Source organism: Stegodyphus dumicola, chromosome 8 (genome assembly GCF_044657685.1).
Source record: "Stegodyphus dumicola isolate Sdum_Otavi_A_Nest chromosome 8, ASM4465768v1".
In the NCBI taxonomy this organism is placed as follows: domain Eukaryota; kingdom Metazoa; phylum Arthropoda; class Arachnida; order Araneae; family Eresidae; genus Stegodyphus; species Stegodyphus dumicola.
In genome coordinates, this window is record NC_140775.1 from 111956918 (window position 1) to 111973355 (window position 16438).

Below are 16438 nucleotides of genomic sequence, written 5' to 3' on the forward strand. Positions count from 1 at the left end.
ATAGAAAAGAACCTAAAAAATTTTGCAATTGGTTGAGTTATATAAAGGAATGCTGAATGAGGATGATATAACTGGGTCTTAATTGGAATGACAATACCTCAATCATCCATCAATTAATGGATGGTGAAACCTGCAGTATAGTTTTTATACATGGAAAATGTTGCTACTAATAATGAAGAAAATTATAATGATGTTGCTAAGAATGAAAAGATTTCAGTTGATTATTTTATGGTGATTCTCAACATGGTAATTACAGGATTTGAAGAATGAAACTTTGTAACTGAGCAAGAAATTTCTCTTTATGAAAGTAAAGAGACATTATTAAAATTTGCATAAGCAGCTTATCTTGAAAAAAATTTTAGTGTAACAAAACAAATTTAGCATTGAGTTTTTCTCCCTCTGTCTTTTATTGTTGTAAATTTGGGTTCCCTTAAAATCATAACAAACAACCTGTCACATTTTTAATTTTATAACTTTTACATATCGTTATGTAACCTGTCTGTGGCATAACTAAACTTGCTCAAATACAAGTTTAACTAGGTGTTACTTTGATTTCCTAGGTGAGTTTTCACTGCTAGAACAACTAGAGATGTACTTTGTTAAATTTGAAATTTATTCTACATCACCATCTGTAAGGATTAAACTAAAAAATAATGTAACACACTGTTATCGGTTGCATGAACCTGTATGCAAATGCAAGTTCTCTTTAATTCCATCTCTAATTACAAATGCTGTTTCTAACAGAAGTTATGTTCCGACCTGGGGTCAATTCCAGGCAAATGGGCTGGCTGCATGGGCTTTTTGTGGTTTTCCCCATGCGTAATGTGTATACAAACCAGTTTCCCTTTGAAAGGCCTTCATAAAGGCATCCCTTTCTGTAGGCAGATAGCCCTTGAGAGCTTTGTCATAAGTAAATAAACCAAAGTCAAAACTAACAGAAGTTACAAATTTCTGTGAGGTTTTCTAGCAGTAGCTCAAGATTCTTAATGTGGCAACCATATCTACCTTGAGATTATCAATCTGACCCAAGATTAGCAGTGAATCACCAATAGACAATTAATTTAAATGGAAGCAGTTGTCTTTAATGTCCATACTCACGTACATTTATGAGCAGTTCCACATGCAGAGGAGACACATAAAAGTAATCTATGTTTTGGAATACACTTTCGCAGTGAAACAATATTTATTTTCACTTTATGTGTGCTTATTTAATAACTACATTTTAAAAAGGGGTGTAAGTCATAGATAGAATTTGCATTTATGTATGTAACACACAGACCAAATGAAAAATTAAAACCTGCATCAGTGCAAGCAGTGGTATGATTTAATGGTGAAAATACTTGTAAAGGTCTATTTTGAATATGGCTGTGAGAGTGGGCGTTTAGAGTTTGTCGATAACAGAAAAACTTTTCTTTTGAGATACAGTTTTAGTTTTAAGGAGGAGAGTCACAAATCTGGAAAACAGAATAGATGGTTAATAACAACAGTAGGTTTGAAGCTAAAGAACTGCTGTACGTATTCTGACTAGCATAAAATTCTATTGCCATGCAATAAAATGCTCCTGGGAAAATGAATTTTGATTTAAAAGTATGACACAAGCATTAAAAATTAACAGCTCAACTAGTTTATAAATACTTTTTTTTTTTTTAATGCAGTATAGTTTCGAATTTTCAGCTTTGCAGGGTTTTTCTAAAAAATACAGCTTTATTATTTAAGTACTACATTGTGTACTAACAATAAAACCATTAATTAATAAAAAATGTATTCTAATACCTGTATAAAGAAATTTCCAAATGTTGTTATCCAGGAATTTCTCTTTAACTCCCACATCAAAATTATTGTGTTAATGTTAGTGATAAGTCCTCCCCCCCTTAGAAGCAGTAATTATAATTTTTGTTTAAGGTAAAAACAAAGGATTTTTCTGCATTATTACTTGCTGATTTATAATTTAGCAAAGTTTGATTTGTAAAATTTAAAATTTTGAAAAATCCTGTTTAGTTTATGCAGTAGATAAGTATACAAATATTTTTTTACAATAAAAAATTTCTCTATTTTACTTGGTTTACATATCAAATATATGTTTAAATTAATAAGATCTGTATATGTATTTGTGTCTCATTTTATGCATTAATAAGAACTTTTGGCAGTCTTGTATGTTTCACACTTGAATACCATGCTGCTATATATTTCAGAATCTGAAAAAATTATATTGAAATTTGTATTTATTTGTATAGGTACTGAATCTGAAACTATGGCTTTCATGGCTGTTTGTGTTGAAACTGTAAAGAAATATGGTTTGGATGACCTTCGGACACCAGTTTTTATATTTGAAAGACTTTGTTCTGTGATATATCCAGTAAGTGTTTTCATTTTGTCAATATAAGTAATAAACTTCTGGATTCTTCCTGATGTTTATATTTATATTATAATCTGACCACATACATTTTGAAATCAACTAGTTTTAATTTAGAAGTCAAACAACAAAAATCAGTATTATATTTTCAAATTCTCACAGGTCTGGTTTTGACAGTTTTACCAAATCGTCAGCCTCAGCTACAGAAGTGCAAATGAACGAGATAATTCTGACGGAACGATTCTTTCCGTCAGTTAGCTATAAAATTGCACATATTTTACAGAAATTTGACTTTTGGGTCGTTTATTCTCCCATCAATAAAATTTTGATTTCCATACTCCAGGACCCCATTCCAGATATGAATTTCTGGGGTATTTACAGGATTTCTTGCCAGTGTGGTTTAATTTACATTTGTCAAACTAAAAGAGCCTTAAAATTTACTTAAGTAACATGAGGCATATGTTAAAAAAAAGGAAACACAGAAGTCTTCTGTTGCCCGGCATTGTTGGTCGGACAATCACACTTATCTTAAGGCAATTTTCTGCAGCCAAAATTATTCAAAAAGCATCTTCCATTGGTGAATTAGATTTTCTAGAGGCATTTCACATTTAAAAAAAAAAAAAAAAATCTTTCTGCCTAGTTAACGACCTTAATTCCAATCCATCTTTGTCTTCAGCCTTTAAGAAAATTATGTTTTATTTCTTGTTTCATAAACAGATGGCATCAATAGCTTAACTCTTGTCCAGTCTATCTTATCTAATCACTATATCTTATCTGGTTCATTTGCACTTTTGTAGCTGAAGATGATGGTTCGGTAAAACTGATGAAACTAAGTCTGTTGAAAATATGAAAATATAATGATGATTTTGGTTGTTTGACTTCTAAATTAATACTTGCTCAGCATGTTATTATATCTTAATCAACTGGTTTGTTTGCATTAAGAATTTTAAACGTGTCAAAAAGTTGATTTTTTTTAATCACACTGATCCTGTAAATTTGAGCCAAATTTGCAGCATTTATTCTTGTATTAAAGAGATTAGTGTGATGTCTTGGTTTTCCTTGAACTACCTTTAGTTTATCTGCATTTATAGAAATTGTTGCTTGAAGCTTCTATAAAGATTTTTTTCCTTAATTGAACTTCTTTTATTTGAAAGATTTTTATGAACTATTACCATGTCAATAGATTCTTTAAAATCACTTTAAAGGATCTCAAAAATGCTGTCAGATTGGCAACATTTTGAATGAAAATACGTTTTTAAGTTCTTTAGAATGATTTTCAGTAAAATAAAACAATTTTATTATATGTAGTAAGCTTCAAGAACATGTACCTCCAGTTATCTTAAGGCTATTTTCACTGTCCAAAATCATAAGTGCAATGAAATTGTAAAGGAATTAAACATGTTAAGAGTAAGTGGCCGTAATTTAAGGTAAGTAGCCACAATTTAAAGACAACTGAAAATACACAATAAATAAGTATGGAGTTATAAAATGAATTAGATTGATTAAAACTAATTCACTGTAAATCAGAAAGCATATAAACCAGTGTGCAGCACAATGGAGACAAATTAATGTATATATTTATATAATTGACAACAACATAAATGAAACAAATAATTTTTTCCCTTCATTCCAGGAAGAGAGTGATTCTGGTGAATTTTACATAACTCTAGAAAAAGACCCACAGCAAGAAGACTTCCTTCAGGGTCGCATGTTAGGCAACCCTTACAGTTCCAATGAACCAGGAATGGGGCCTCTTATGCGAGATGTGAAAAATAAGATTTGCCAAGATTGTGAACTTGTTGCTTTACTGGAAGATGATAGTGGAATGGAACTTCTAGTCAATAATAAAATAATAAACCTTGATTTACCTGTCAAGGATGTGTATAGAAAAGTAGGTTTTTCTCATTTAAAAAAAAAAAAAAAAAAAGCTTTATATATATTTGTGAATTTATAGTGCATACATAGTACTAGCTGTGAATTTATAGTGTATATATACAGTTACAAATATTACAAAATTATATGTATTAATCCTAAGAATTCATATTTTCTTAATTTCTAAATAAAGTATGAACCCTTTGATTATTGCTTATAATATGTTTCATTTAACTGTGGTACTCCAGAAGTAAGATAATATATATTTTTTAATATTATTTTTGTTTAAATTGATTAACTAGTGTTTGTAACATTCAAGATTGATTCGTTTACAACTGCCATTTTTTTTTTTTTTTTTTTTTTTTTTTATTTTATTATATATTATTATTTGCTTTGTATGCCTTTTTTCCATGTGTATCAAAATCATCATTTTAAACCAGGCATGTTCACCATTAATTTCCATGAAGTAAAACTTCCTGCAGATGCTGTTTTCTGTACAGAGTTCGATATTTTTAAAGATGTAAAAATAATTATTTTTTACACTTTAGATAGTTGCCACATACAAAAAGGGTGGAATTTTAGTATACACCCCATATATTATTATCAGCTTTTTTGCAGGAGACACGTTATGTTCTTTATCCACATATTCCTATAGTTCCTATAAGGAGTTGATGAAATTCATGTGCCATCTTATATCCTAAATTCTAATCCAAGTTCAGATAACTATTCTAGTTAACTCATATTGATGTATAGCAAATATTAATGCAATTTTAATTCTTATCGAGCTAGACTATTCATTAAAGTAACAGTTTATCGTAGTCTAAAAATAAAATAATGAACTGCATTGTGTTCTAGATGTCTTCCTTCTATTAGTTTATTTGCTTAATATTTTAGGTTTGGTGTGCAGAGAACAATGAGTCAGAAGCTATGCGTATAGTCTATCGAATGCGTGGCCTTCTTGGTGATGCCACAGAAGAGTTTATCGAGAATTTAGACACAAAAGACAATGAGGAAGTGGATAATGAAGAAGTTTACAAAATGGCAAATGTAATGAGTGAATGTAGCGGCCTTGAAGTTATGTTGGAGAGAATGGCAACTATAACCGATTTATCTCGAGGACGATCTTTGCTTACAGTGTTGTTAAAATTATTTGGATTTTGTATTAAGGTAAGAAAATATTGAGGATTTTTAGTATGGCCTTAAGTGATTCTGAATTAAGCAGCATTCGTGTTAAATGTTACTAGATTGAGAATCACTTAGATGAACTTCTGTTTTAATTTCTTCTTATCTGGCTCTGTTATCTTATTTTGCAGGTAAAAAGCAATCGTCAGAAACTGGTTGATCCAAAAATGGGTGCCATTAGAGTAATGCTAGGCATCCTTAGATTGGCTTTATCAGCTGAAACTCCTGAACTTCTGCAAGCACCTGCTGGTGGTCCTACAATAATAGAACAGTTACTGCAAATCATGGAAGTAATATTAGCTGAAGCTGCAACAAAGACTAAGGCACAGTATGCTGAATTTTGTAAAAGTTGTGGTGAAAAGGAAGATATAACTTTCTTGTTATCTTCGGTAAACAGCGTCCCAATGAAAAATTTTTCAACTCTATTGCCACTTTTGATGCGAGTTGTACCTTTCTTAACATTTGGGTCTCAGGTTGGTATCATAATGATTTGTATTGTGCAGTCATGTCTTTTTAATGTTAATTTCAGTAAGACTTCACCGAGTATTGCAGTTTAAAATGTGGTTAGTAATTGCAGTTCTACAAGAAATCAAACTATATCTGTTAGAGTGCACTGAGTAAAAGTTTTCTAACTATAATTCAAATGATTTTACGAAATTTGTGAATGCTATTTAATCACAAATTAAATAGCAATCACAGATTTCTATTTAAAGATTATGCATTTTTGATTATGAAAAATATTGCTATTTAAAGATTATGCATTTTTGACTATGAAAAATACATATATACTGTTTTGTCCTTTCTTAGTGTGTTATAAGTGCCATTGTTAGTAATATAAGTTGAAAATGTTACCAAAATGTTTTTTAAAGTAAACAAACAATATATATATAGTTTATTTTATATGATTTTGTAATGATTTTTTATTTCAAATAATTTTTTGGATTAAAAAATATCCATTTAAACTTTACATCAATAGAATGCATTAAAAGTATTATGTCTTGATATTAATTGTGCAGTGTAAAATTATGCAAATATTTGCTTTCATACATGCCTTTAGTTTTTGTGTTGTAATGTAGAAACATTAACCGTTTGAGTTCGGCGAAGTGCTATTGCGCTTCACTTTTGTCGTATGCCAAAAATACGACGCAGCGCGATAGCTCTTCTCTTCTTTTCTATCAAGAATGCGAAGACGCTGCTGTTGGTTAGTATATTTTACACAATTATTGAGAGCAGTTGTAGTGATATCAGTAGCAGTTGTTTTATAGGAATTGGAAATTCTTTTCACTTTTTTACCAAGTGTTATACTGATAATTACGAAATAACCCATGTCAAGTTCTGATTCATTTGAAAATGGCTATGTTATGAGAAGTGATAATGAAGAGTATAGTAATGACCCATAGACTCCAACTACTACGGATTCTCCGTAGTTTCTACGGAAATTCATGAAAAACTACGAGCTACGAAAAGTATGGAAAAAACTACGGATTTTACAGAAACAAGAGCAGGAGAACCAGTACGCAAAACGGAACCAACTAATTCATCCGATGATTGGCTGAATACTCGTGTTATCATATATCACATGTTGAGTGCGTTCCTAGTTTTGAAGAATTAGCCAATCGTAGATCAGTAACTCCAACCGTTAATGACTTATCAATAGTTCCACCCAGTTGTCTGTCTCCCAGGTTCCTCGCTGATGCGTGTTTAGGCTGCATTCGGCTGCATTGTGTAGTTTACGGCGAGAGCTTAGCGTGTGTCTTGTGAACTGTGAATCAGGTGAAAGATTTTTAATCATAATGCTGCCTCGAACGAAGAAGCCAAAATTATCAAAGCAGAAGTTTAAAGATTCATATTCTTCAGAATTTCCATGCATTAAAGCGTCCGAAATTTCTGTGAATCACGCACACTGCAGTGTATGCAACAAAGACTTCTCAGTTGCTCATGGTGGAAAAGATGACTGTAAACGGCATGTGTTTTCTCAAAAGCATATAGAACTTGGCACCGTAAAATCTAAAGAAATAACAAATTTCTTAATAAAAGATGATGAAACAGATCCTATAAAAGCCGAATGCTATTTTGTTCGTTTTTTAATTGAACATAATCTACCGCTTTCTGTTTCGGATCATTCCAAAGAGCTTTTCAAAGCAATGTTTCCGGATTCTGCCATAGCAAAAAAATTTAGCTGCGGTCATACCAAAACTGCTGCTATTGTGAAAACGCTTGCAGAAAATACTGTTGCTGATATTATAAAATCAGTGTGCAGTACATCATTTTCTCTAAGTACTGATGGAAGTAATGATAACAATGATAACAAACTGTACCCATTGGTTATAACATACTACAGTAAAGAAAAGGGAGTGATAATTACTTCATTGATTTCTATTTTAGAATGCACGAATAATACAGAAGAAGGTATTTTTAATTGTATAAATGAAAACTTTAAAAACAAAGGTTTAGAATGGAAAAATTGCTTATCATTTTCTTCAGATAATGCTAGTAATATGATTGGAAAGTTTAAAGGTGTAGCATCATTTATCAAAATGCATCAACCAAGTATAATCACCCGAGGTTGTCCATGCCACCTCTTGCATATAGCTGCAAAAAAAGCTACTGAAAAATTAATTGGCTCAGAAATTGAAATGTTGATAATAGATATATATTTTTACTTGGAGAAAAGTTCGAAATGGAAGCATAACTTCAAAGTTGCTCAACAAATTTTGGGACAGAATGCAAAATCTCATAAAATTTTGAAATATTGCAGTACGAGATGGTTGTCTCTTTTAGAATCTAAAACAAGGATTTTGGAACAGTGGGATGCTGTGATAAATTTTTTTGGAGATAAACCAGATAACAGTGAGAATGAAGGAAAGAGATTGCAAAACATTAAAAAAATTTTACAGTCACCGACCACCAAATTGTGCTTGTTATTTTTGAAAAATACTTTGCCTTTGTTTATAACAGTAAATATTAATTTGCAACAACAAGCTCCTTATATACATAAATTGAGAAGAGAACTTTTTGAACTTTTAATGAATTTATTTGTTAGATTCGTAAAACCATCAGTAATTTCTAAAGAAAATGAAGATGTTACTCTAACGTCTATTCCATTTCAGAAGTATAGTAAACAAAAAGAAAATGAAAATTTAGTGATTGGTGCGGAAACAAGACTATATTTAAAAAATGCCAAGTTGAATGAAAGTGAAATCATTTTTCAATTCTGTGCGAGCTTTTTTTGTAACTGCATGTTCATATATAATTGATAAATTTCCACTGAGTGATCCATTTCTAAAACATGCTGAAGTTGCTGACATCAACTTGAGAACTGAAGTCTCATTTTCATCTGTTCTTTACTTGATGAATACTTTTCCATCCATTATTGATGAAAAATGTCTTAATCAAGTAGAAATTGAATTTTCCATGTATCAAGTAGATGATTTGAAAGAAATTGTAGATTTGCGTATTGATATAGCATGGGGAGAAATTGCCAAATTAAAAAATATGAATGGGTGTATTAAATACAAAGTATTGCCTTCTGTAATGCTTGCTGTCTTAATAATACCTCATTCAAATGCAGCTTGCGAAAGAATTTTTTCTATTGTTAAAAAAAATCAGACGGAATTTCGACCAAATTTAGGTCTTAAAACTCTTGAAGCAGTTTTGATTGAAAAAATAAATATGCAGGCAAATGAAGAACTGTGTTATAAAAAAACATTCTCAAAATCAGAACTTAAGCTTGCTAAACATGCTACATATAAATCTTTGCATTCATAAATTATGCGTATTTTGTTTAATACTTATATGTATCATTCTTGGTTATTTAAATTTTATTTCCCTGTAGAAATCATATCCAGAATAAAGATATGATTTATAGCTTCTGATTTTTTCTATGATTAGTAGTGATTTGAAGTACTTTTTATTAGTGAATACTTGAGGAGTTAAAAGAAAATTTCTAATTAAATGTGCATATAATTTACAAGGTATATTTTTAATTATTCAGTTTTATATGTATATGGATTTTAAATTTAATAAAATTGATTACAATTAATTATTAATTTAAAATTAATGAATGGTTAATTACAACATACGCTACGCGCACATTTTCAAAGTTGTAAAAATGTCGTTCGCGCGTTGACTACTGACAAGGTTTGCTGAAGGTTGGAGTCTATGTAATGACCTTGAAAGTGATAGTGGAAGTGACATCATCATTGGTTCTAAGAGATTACGAGTTATTAGTGATAGCAGTGATGATGATGAAGTAACTGCAAGTACCTCCGATGACGATATTATTGATTAATTTTTATTCGTGGATACAATTTTTTTTGAACGAATCGAATATTTTTTCTGTAGTACCTGGACTAAAGCATGCCCCTCCTCCTGATGCGAAACCAATTGAATATTTCAATAATTTTTTTTCCAAGTATACTAACCAACAGCAGCGTCTTTGCATTCTCGTTAGAAAACAAGAGAAGCGCTATTGCGCTGCGCCATACTTCTGGCATACGACAAGTGATAGCGCTTCGCTAGACTCAAACGGTTGATCAGGTTCCTGTTAGAACCATCTGTAGTCTTACCTCTGATATTCATTTTCATAGCTGAGGAAAATATTAAAATACCCAGTAACTGTGGAGAAAAAAACAGCTAAATTTGTTATTTTTTTTTTTTTTTTTTTAATCTGTATGCGGTATGTGAGGTTGTTAGGTTTACTTTTCATGTATTAACCTTTACACATTTTTTTCTTTTAATGGATTTGGCAAAGTGTAATAAACCAATGACATTCCAGTTGCTCTCACGTAGATCTTTTGAGTATTTCAGTTTAATTCTGAACTAGATCTCCCCAATCTTTCCTAATCCGAATCTTTAATGAAAGTTCAGGACCACCAAAAACTCTTTCAGAGCTATTATTTATAGCTTGCATTGACCTCCTAGTAATTGCATGAAACCTGAGAAATCTTTTCCCAGAAAGCACTTTTATGTGGCTTTATCTACTTTAATATATTTTTTTCCTGTTGATATTATGTTGAAAAAAATATGTAGCTAGCCTAGTGCAGTATATACCTCCTAAATCTGCTTTATTGTCACCAAAATATAAAAAATTGTGAAGAATTGAAATCGACTAATTTGTTAACCATATATTCCCGACTCCTAAATTTCCAGCTCATGGCACTTTGCATGTTGTTGCAATAACAAAGCTTAAAATAGAAAAAAATTTCTTTATTAATTCTTCTAAGTAAGGTTCTTTAAGTTTTTATAACTTTCATTTTGAGTTAGAAATTTAAAATCTTGTCTTGTTCTTAAAGTAATATATGTAATAATAATAATGGAGTTAATGATCCATTTCTATCATATTCATATAGGGCTTTATATTCATTCCTTTTAGTAACTTTATCTTTTCAAGCATAAGTAATGGTTTATGCTTGCACATATTTGTAGTAAAACCATGTTCTTCACTTCGTGGTCTATAAATTGACAACATGAAGAGTAGAATATAAGAAATTAACAGAACTGCTGTAAAAGCAAAGCATTATTGCCATTGCCTCCTGTGTGGGACGGACAAATTACATCTATGCCGTCTCTGGAATTCAAACCTGGTCTGTTCTGTATGGTAGTCAGAGTCACTAACCACTTTCCCATGTGGCTGGCAGTTATAGAACTGATGGATTGTAAAACGCTGGATTAAAGTGTTATAACATGTTTTAGATTTTGTTATGTTATAGTAATTTTTATGTGTGAATAAAATTTACAGATTTTGATTTTAATAAATTCTATTATTATTTGATAATAGCAAATGGTTCTAGGGATAAAACCCACAGGAAAAATGCTCACAGAATAATGCTCACAGGTATAAATGCTCACAGGAAAAAAGCCCCTACAGAAATATGCTCACACAGAAAAAAGCTCACATGGAAATAAGCCCACTGATAAGTGAAATATGTAGAAATATCCTTATGTTAATCAATCAATAATTAATCAATTTGAACATCGTACACATACCTATATTTTAAGAGAAAAATTATTTGATCATTTAAAAAAAATTATTGAACAAATGCTCACATAAACACTCTCAGGGAAGGTATAGAAAAGATTGAAAACTATAGTAAAATTTTGCATGTACTTTAATATTTTATACTGCTGCCCCTGTGCAACATTTTCATTCCTGTAACTGCAATAGTTATTTTTTGTTTATTTACTTTATTTTTGCATACTTTTGATGTGTATCTACAGAAATTGATGTTTTAATGTAGTTATATAAGTTTGGAGCCAAAAAAAGTTCTAGAAGACCACAATTTCTAATCGAAGTGTGGAATCATTATGAAGCAGCTTTCAAAAAATCTCCTAAAACCACAAATTGTTACAAAAGCTTTCATAAGGTACTAAATTCATTATTTAATTGTAGCCATCCCAGTATGTGGTTTTTATTTGACAGACTAAAAAAAGATTTAGCCTGTCAACGTTTATTATTAGCTATTGTAAATACATGGCGTACTGAAAAAAGAAAATATGAAAACTTACATTTGGTAATCGCGAATCATGTAAGAAACTATGATGAAATCGATGATAAAATTTGATAATTACATATATTAGCTAATATTCAGGAGTTTTATGTATTTATAACTTTTTAAAACATATATTTATGATTTATATATAATAAGATATTTAACGTAATTTAAAGAAAATAATTACATATGTTTGTTTATTCTTCTAAATGTTTATATTATAAAATGTTTAACTTATATTTACTATTATTTTATTTTTTTAACAATTAAAATTATAATAATTTCTCACTGTATATTCTGTTTTATTTTCCTTCTTTTTCTCTCCTTTTCCTAATTTAAAATGGCGGATTTACTAATCTTTTATAGCAACTGAATCTACACATAAGTTATACAGTTTTATATATATACACCATAAATGTTTTGGTATATATAATATAATTTAATATATATATAATATAATTTAAAATATATATAATATAATTTAAATAATTTTTCTTTGAACAATTGAAGTAGGTGTACGATGTTCAAATCGATTAATTATTATGTATTGATTAATCTAAAACTATTTCTACGTCTTTTATTTTTCAGTGTGCTTATTTCCATGTGAGCTTTTTTCCATGTGAACATATTTTTTAGTGAGCATTTTTCCATGTGAGCTTTTTTCTCTGTGGGCTTTTTTCCTGTGAGCATTTTTCCTGTGGGCATTTTTCCGGTCACCATAGCAAATACATATTTTTGGAAAAATCATGCAATAAGCATGTATGTTACCTTTTTGACTCCAACTTTGGCAAAAAAAGGAACTCCCCGATGTAATATTCGGGGCATTATTTCAAAGAATAAGAAACATCTCTCAGATTTATAACATCAGCTATTTCTTTAAATGTTATTAAGGATTTCAGAGAGCAAGTGTTCTCCTCACATTGTAGGACCTTTTTCATTGAGGTATATCTGCTGCTTGTTTCAATCCTTGCTGGCTGTGCTCTGAAGTTTCATAATTTTGTTATTTGATTTACAATCTGGAATCTGAAAATTCAATATATTTGTACCTTGCATTTCATAAAAAGTAAATTGTCTGATATATTAAGACATTCAAATATGACCTATACATATAAAATATTTACATACTTCCAAAGCATGTCATTGTTTGAAGTAATGTCTTTACAATGCATTGTGTCTTTTTGCAAGTTGTAGCATCCCCTCTTAAAAAAGGTAAGTGTTTGGATGCATACCCACTCTTGAACTACTGTATTAGCATGGAAAATTAATCTATATTATAATAGAGATGTGATACTGATCCATCCATCTGTGAGTTGCTCTCCATTTGCATGCGACCGGTTGAATTATTGTTGCATAGTAGATAACATTACTGTAGAAATATTCAAGGTAGCATACTCCATTGCAAGGAATCATGAAGAAAAATCCAGCAAACCATATCATATTTGAATACCTAAATTTTGATTTGTAATTGAAATTCTTAGATAATATAGTTTAGATTCTTATTGGATTTAACTCCTATTTTTAAGTATATTTTAACATATACAGTGAAACATTTCTAAGAGACAAGTGGATTCCAAAAAAATTTTTTAATTTGGGTACATGGTTGCCATAGAGAACATAATTATTCCAAATAATTAATTTAGTTGTGCTCAACACTAGTTTGTTCCTAGAAATTCTAATCATTTTCAAAGAGATGAAAGTTGAGAGGTTTTACTGTAGTTGCTTTAATGCAAAATGCTAAACTTAATACTCTTTCTTTCTTTTTTTTTTCCCCCTCTAGGAAAAAATGGAATCCTTAATTAATTATTTCAAGCCTTATTTGAACTTCAACGAATTTGATTTTGAGCACACTGCTGATGACGATTTGCAGTTGGAATGCTTTTGTATGCTGACAGCTGGAATAGAATGTAATGTTAATGGCAATCAGTTGAAGGATTTATTGGTAGAAAAGCACATTGTACAAGATGCCTTGGAATATATTACTGCTCATGCACCACCTATAAAGTATGTGAAAAAGCTATTTTATATTATTGATTTCTATATTCTTAATTCTGAATGGAATGCATGCAGTGAATTTTGTTGCACTAAATTGAAAGCATGCAGATTAAATATGTATTGACTTATGCCTTTTCTTTCTCTACCCACCTAGTATTCAACTCTAGTCAGTATAATGTCCTAATTTTTTTTTTAATTATTGAAAAAAGGATGTGATGATCTGGACACCTGAGGAATAAGCAAGGATTATTTTATTGTGTTTGTGAGGTCTGAAGAAAGAAATAGTGCATAAAATCTTCCATTTATTTTTGCTGTAATGAAAGTACTTTCCTCATCAAAATAATAAAGTTAATCATTTAAAATCATTTTATGTATCCATTTATGCAACATGTAAGCATTTGGCAACAAGTTTCAGTACAAGTATTTATAGCCATAAATAAAATTATGGTTTATTTATGGCTATAAATACTTGTACTGAACAGCATTTCTGATGCTGTTATATATGTCCTTTATACTAAGTTCTGCATCCAAAATAAAATCTAATCATGATCAATTTTTATTACAGTTAATTTAGATTTCTGTTTTAAATTTTGTGTAGATGGTAATATATTTGTTAATATTTTCACTTTATAATTCCTCCTTCAAATAAGTAAATAAAATAAAGCAAAAATATTCACCAAAGTTTTAAAATTTAAGTTGCTTTGAAATTTTTAATGACATAAATCAGTATTCTTTGGTTTATTTCTGGTTATGTTAAAGAAATATCAATCTGTTATGAGCATTTTTAGAGTTAACTACATAATAATTCTTTTTTAATTTTATGTTAGTGTAAAACAGTGATTTGAAATATTTGGTTTGGAGGATATTTACTTACGCATTTTATTGCCATTTGATGAAATTCAAAGCAGTGTTTGAAATTCACCCTCCCAGATTATATACAAAAATATATGAATTTGGGTTGGTGTTAATGCAGTAGTTTCTGAAGTAGATGTTTATAAGAAGTAAATTTACAAAAGATTGTATTTGAAATGGTGTTTTAAAATCTCAATTTTTTATAGCATATACTCTTTTTAAGTTGTTTGTTAATCTCTTTGAATTTATTTTTAATTTCTATTAGAAGTGCACTTCTTGGAGCTTCAGATGAGTGGAAAGAATTCACATCCAAGCCAGCTTTAAAATATGTATTAAAATTATTGACAGGTCTGAGTCAGGGTCATGAAACTACTCAGCATTTAGTCAGTGCTGAATGTATTCCTATCATTCATAGGTATTTATTTTGAACTTATGTTGCAATGCTTCATTGTTAACTTTGTATCTGTAGAAATAATATTTTATTCTGTGTAGTGTTCCGGGGTTATAAATGTTAAGAGTTCTTTCTTTCAGTATGTATTAATGTATGTATTGTATTTATTATAAAAAGGTTAGAGCAAGTATCAAGTGATGAAAGAGTTGGTTCATTGGCAGAAAATTTAATGGAAGCTATTAAAAAGAATCCCAGTGTGGCTCAGAAGATTGAAGAAGTGCGTAAGCAAACAAAAGATGAGAAAAAGAGACTTGCTATGGCTATGAGGGAAAAACAACTTGGAGCATTAGGAATGAGCACTAATGAGAAAGGCCAAGTATGATTTATTAATCACATGTTAAATTTTATACATAATTGTTTATGGATTTTTATGTTTTCCTATTTGAAAAAAATATAAAATTGTTTAACATGTCATCAGCTGCATCTTATCCATTCAAGTACTTTTACAATATTTAATGCTCTTTGCTGAGCTCAAGGTAATAAGTCTTGTTCCTGTGACAATGCTGTATTTTTGTGACTGAAAACAGTTAGATAGAGAACCATAGATTTTAGTTAACATTTTGAATATCTGTACCTAAGGCAACATGGGAAAAATTATCATTAAGATATGGTACAATGGCGGTTGTTATTTCAGCTGGTGGGAAAAGTCATGGTTCCCATATATACCTTAAATCCTCAAAATAATGTAATTGATCTTGTTGCTCAATATTCTCTTCAATCGAAACTTTTCCTATCCATTAGCCTGTTCAGGAACTTTAGATATTCTGTATTAGCTGAAGTTGTATGCTGTTAAGGTCTTGTATTATCCGTTTAAAGAAAAGGGAAAAAGAAGAACAAGGATTGGATGTTTTTCCTGTGTTTTGTGCCATTTGTCTGTTATTTTGTGTAGGAACTCCAAATATCATTCATTAGTTGGAGGAAACTGTCATGGTCCTAAGCACTAAAATTTGAAGAATAAGGGGCTAATTCCATTTTCATGCTAGGCTTCCACAGTTTTATGCTGTCAGGACTTTGTATTGTTATTAAAAATCCAGGAAGTCTAATTTCAGTATCCATGTTAGTGATCCATTTCAGAAATGTTTTCACCCATAACAGTACACTAAAAAAAGTAATCTGTTTTGTGACTTGTTAAAACTATTATTTTATATGATTTTCTAGTAAGTAAAATAAATTGATATTTTTGTGGTAAGTAATGTAAATTATATTTGTGTTTCATCAATGTTTATAATGTGTTCCAAAAAATTA

At 30.0% G+C, this 16438-nt stretch overlaps 1 protein-coding gene across 2 annotated transcripts in view; it reads left to right on the forward strand.

Annotated features, from left to right (window-relative positions):
* poe (E3 ubiquitin-protein ligase-like protein poe) overlaps positions 1–16438 on the forward strand; it is a 281770-nt gene that overhangs the window by 239669 nt on the left and 25663 nt on the right. For both annotated transcript variants that reach the window (XM_085822285.1, XM_085822286.1), the window contains exons 56-62: positions 2235–2356; positions 3987–4244; positions 5120–5392; positions 5539–5880; positions 13676–13899; positions 15008–15157; positions 15311–15509. In XM_085822285.1, coding sequence (XP_085678411.1) covers positions 2235–2356; positions 3987–4244; positions 5120–5392; positions 5539–5880; positions 13676–13899; positions 15008–15157; positions 15311–15509 — 1568 coding nt within the window. The remainder of the gene's footprint in view (positions 1–2234; positions 2357–3986; positions 4245–5119; positions 5393–5538; positions 5881–13675; positions 13900–15007; positions 15158–15310; positions 15510–16438) is intronic.